This window comes from Sinocyclocheilus grahami, unplaced genomic scaffold (genome assembly GCF_001515645.1).
Source record: "Sinocyclocheilus grahami isolate Dianchi unplaced genomic scaffold, SAMN03320097.WGS_v1.1 scaffold3107.1, whole genome shotgun sequence".
NCBI classification, from domain to species: Eukaryota; Metazoa; Chordata; class Actinopteri; order Cypriniformes; family Cyprinidae; genus Sinocyclocheilus; species Sinocyclocheilus grahami.
The window spans coordinates 3,261-5,002 of NW_015508274.1; the positions used below are offsets into that span (position 1 = coordinate 3,261).

Here is a 1,742-nt window from a genome sequence, read left to right on the forward strand (position 1 = left end):
CGTACAACTAAAGGTTTTCATGGGCGGAAAACATGAGGGATATTTACATACCATTGAGTAACAAATAACTCTTTATGTCCATTGAGTAACATACATTCGCATTCAAATCATCTGTACTGACTCGAACGTGTTTTTTGTTTTTTTTTAATCACATAAGATTGAAAATTTCTCATTGGTGCTTTCACTCTCATCTTTATACGCTAAAACCAGTGTCCTTTGGTGTTACTACTATTCAAATTTGGCACTGTGTAACTTGATGCACCAATTATATAGAAAAAAGCAGCTCTGAAGTTTACCAACATATAAAACATCCTTCTGTGTTCGATAGATGAAAGAATGTCATGGGTTTAGAATGATGGTTATAAGTAAATGACAATTTATGAATATTAATTTCTTTTTTTGGGTGAATTATTCTTCCTGTGTGTACCCCACATGCTCCGCAAACCTCTGTATTGGTCATCAGCTAAAATAACCCCTCAAGAACATGACCCTTGGTTTATGAACAAGGCATCTCTTTTTGCACCATGTCTAATCAGTATGCACTAACACATGGTTCCTCCCTCCAGTTGGTGCTTTCACAATGTGAGCCATTTGCGCACTGGCCCACAGTAAGCACCTGTCACACCAGCTTCAATATCAGCAGCATTTCACCTGCAGTTGAAATAGTTCACTGATCCATGAAGGAAAGGAAAAAGACACTGATGACCTTTACACTGATCACTGGGGAATAGATTGAGACCTCCGTTTATCTACAATATCAATAATGTAATCCGCCCCCTCGTCCTTACATCATGAGCACTCTCTCATATTGAAGATGGGACATTTGATTTGCATAGAGTTTTGAAGGACATGCATGTACGAGAGTATCTGAACATCTTGAACAAAAAAATCAGTCTGGTGCCTAACGTGGGTCATACATGTTAGCCAGTTTTTTAAACCGTGGTCCCCAGTCATTGAGGTAGTCATAGTCCTGGTCACCGTCTGAGCCCATGGAAGCAATAGAACTAAGGCTGCCTGCTACCGACCCATCGCCTTCATAGTCATAGATCAGAGCTGTATCGTATGGTGGGACATTAGGGTCATTGTCAGCAGCGTCCAGCCCCTATTGAGGTGAAGCAAAAAAAAGTGCATTTGATTTTCATTGGTAATTACATAGCAAAGTCAGAGAATGTGTCTACATTCATCTTAATTACATTTTAAGGGTCATCTAAAGTTTTATATTTGCCTCTGATTCAATTCTTTTACTATGTAGTTTTTATTTTATAGAATTTTGTTTTCTTGATTTAGCTATTAAATTTGTAATTTCCAAACTTGGAGTAAAAATAGCACTTAGCACCATGAAGAATAGTAATGATGTATAACTAATATTTTCCTTTTTACTAACCTTTTCAAAGTAAATGCTAAGGAAATTTCCTAATATTACCCACAAATATTCCAGAATGAATCTTAATTCTTATAAAGAAACCGCACTTACAACATTGATGAAATCTTCTATGTCTGTTGGGTCTCCGGGGGGTTTGCGTGGATATGTAGGAGAAGGCAGGTTATGGGGTGCATCTTTCCTTAGAGGTTGCTTTCCTCTGGGCAGGCTGCAGTCTTGTGGGGAAAATGAGGCTGGGGCAGGGACCATGTCACTTGGGTTCCTCAGAAAATCAATATTAAATGCATCCTATAGGAGAGAAACTAGGTATTTCAGGAAGTTTAACATTTCACCTCAAAGCAGAATAAAATCCAACAAACAC

The 1,742-nt window shown here is 38.2% G+C and overlaps 1 protein-coding gene across 1 annotated transcript in view; it reads right to left on the reverse strand.

Annotated features, from left to right (window-relative positions):
• Positions 1 to 270: 270 nt before the first annotated feature.
• LOC107576004 (cadherin-15-like) overlaps positions 271 to 1,742 on the reverse strand; it is a 16,979-nt gene continuing 15,507 nt past the window's right edge. The window contains exons 6-7 of the mRNA XM_016262292.1: positions 1,475 to 1,669; positions 271 to 1,102 (exon numbers count right to left, since the gene is read on the reverse strand). Coding sequence (XP_016117778.1) covers positions 902 to 1,102; positions 1,475 to 1,669 — 396 coding nt within the window. The 3' untranslated portion in view covers positions 271 to 901. The remainder of the gene's footprint in view (positions 1,103 to 1,474; positions 1,670 to 1,742) is intronic.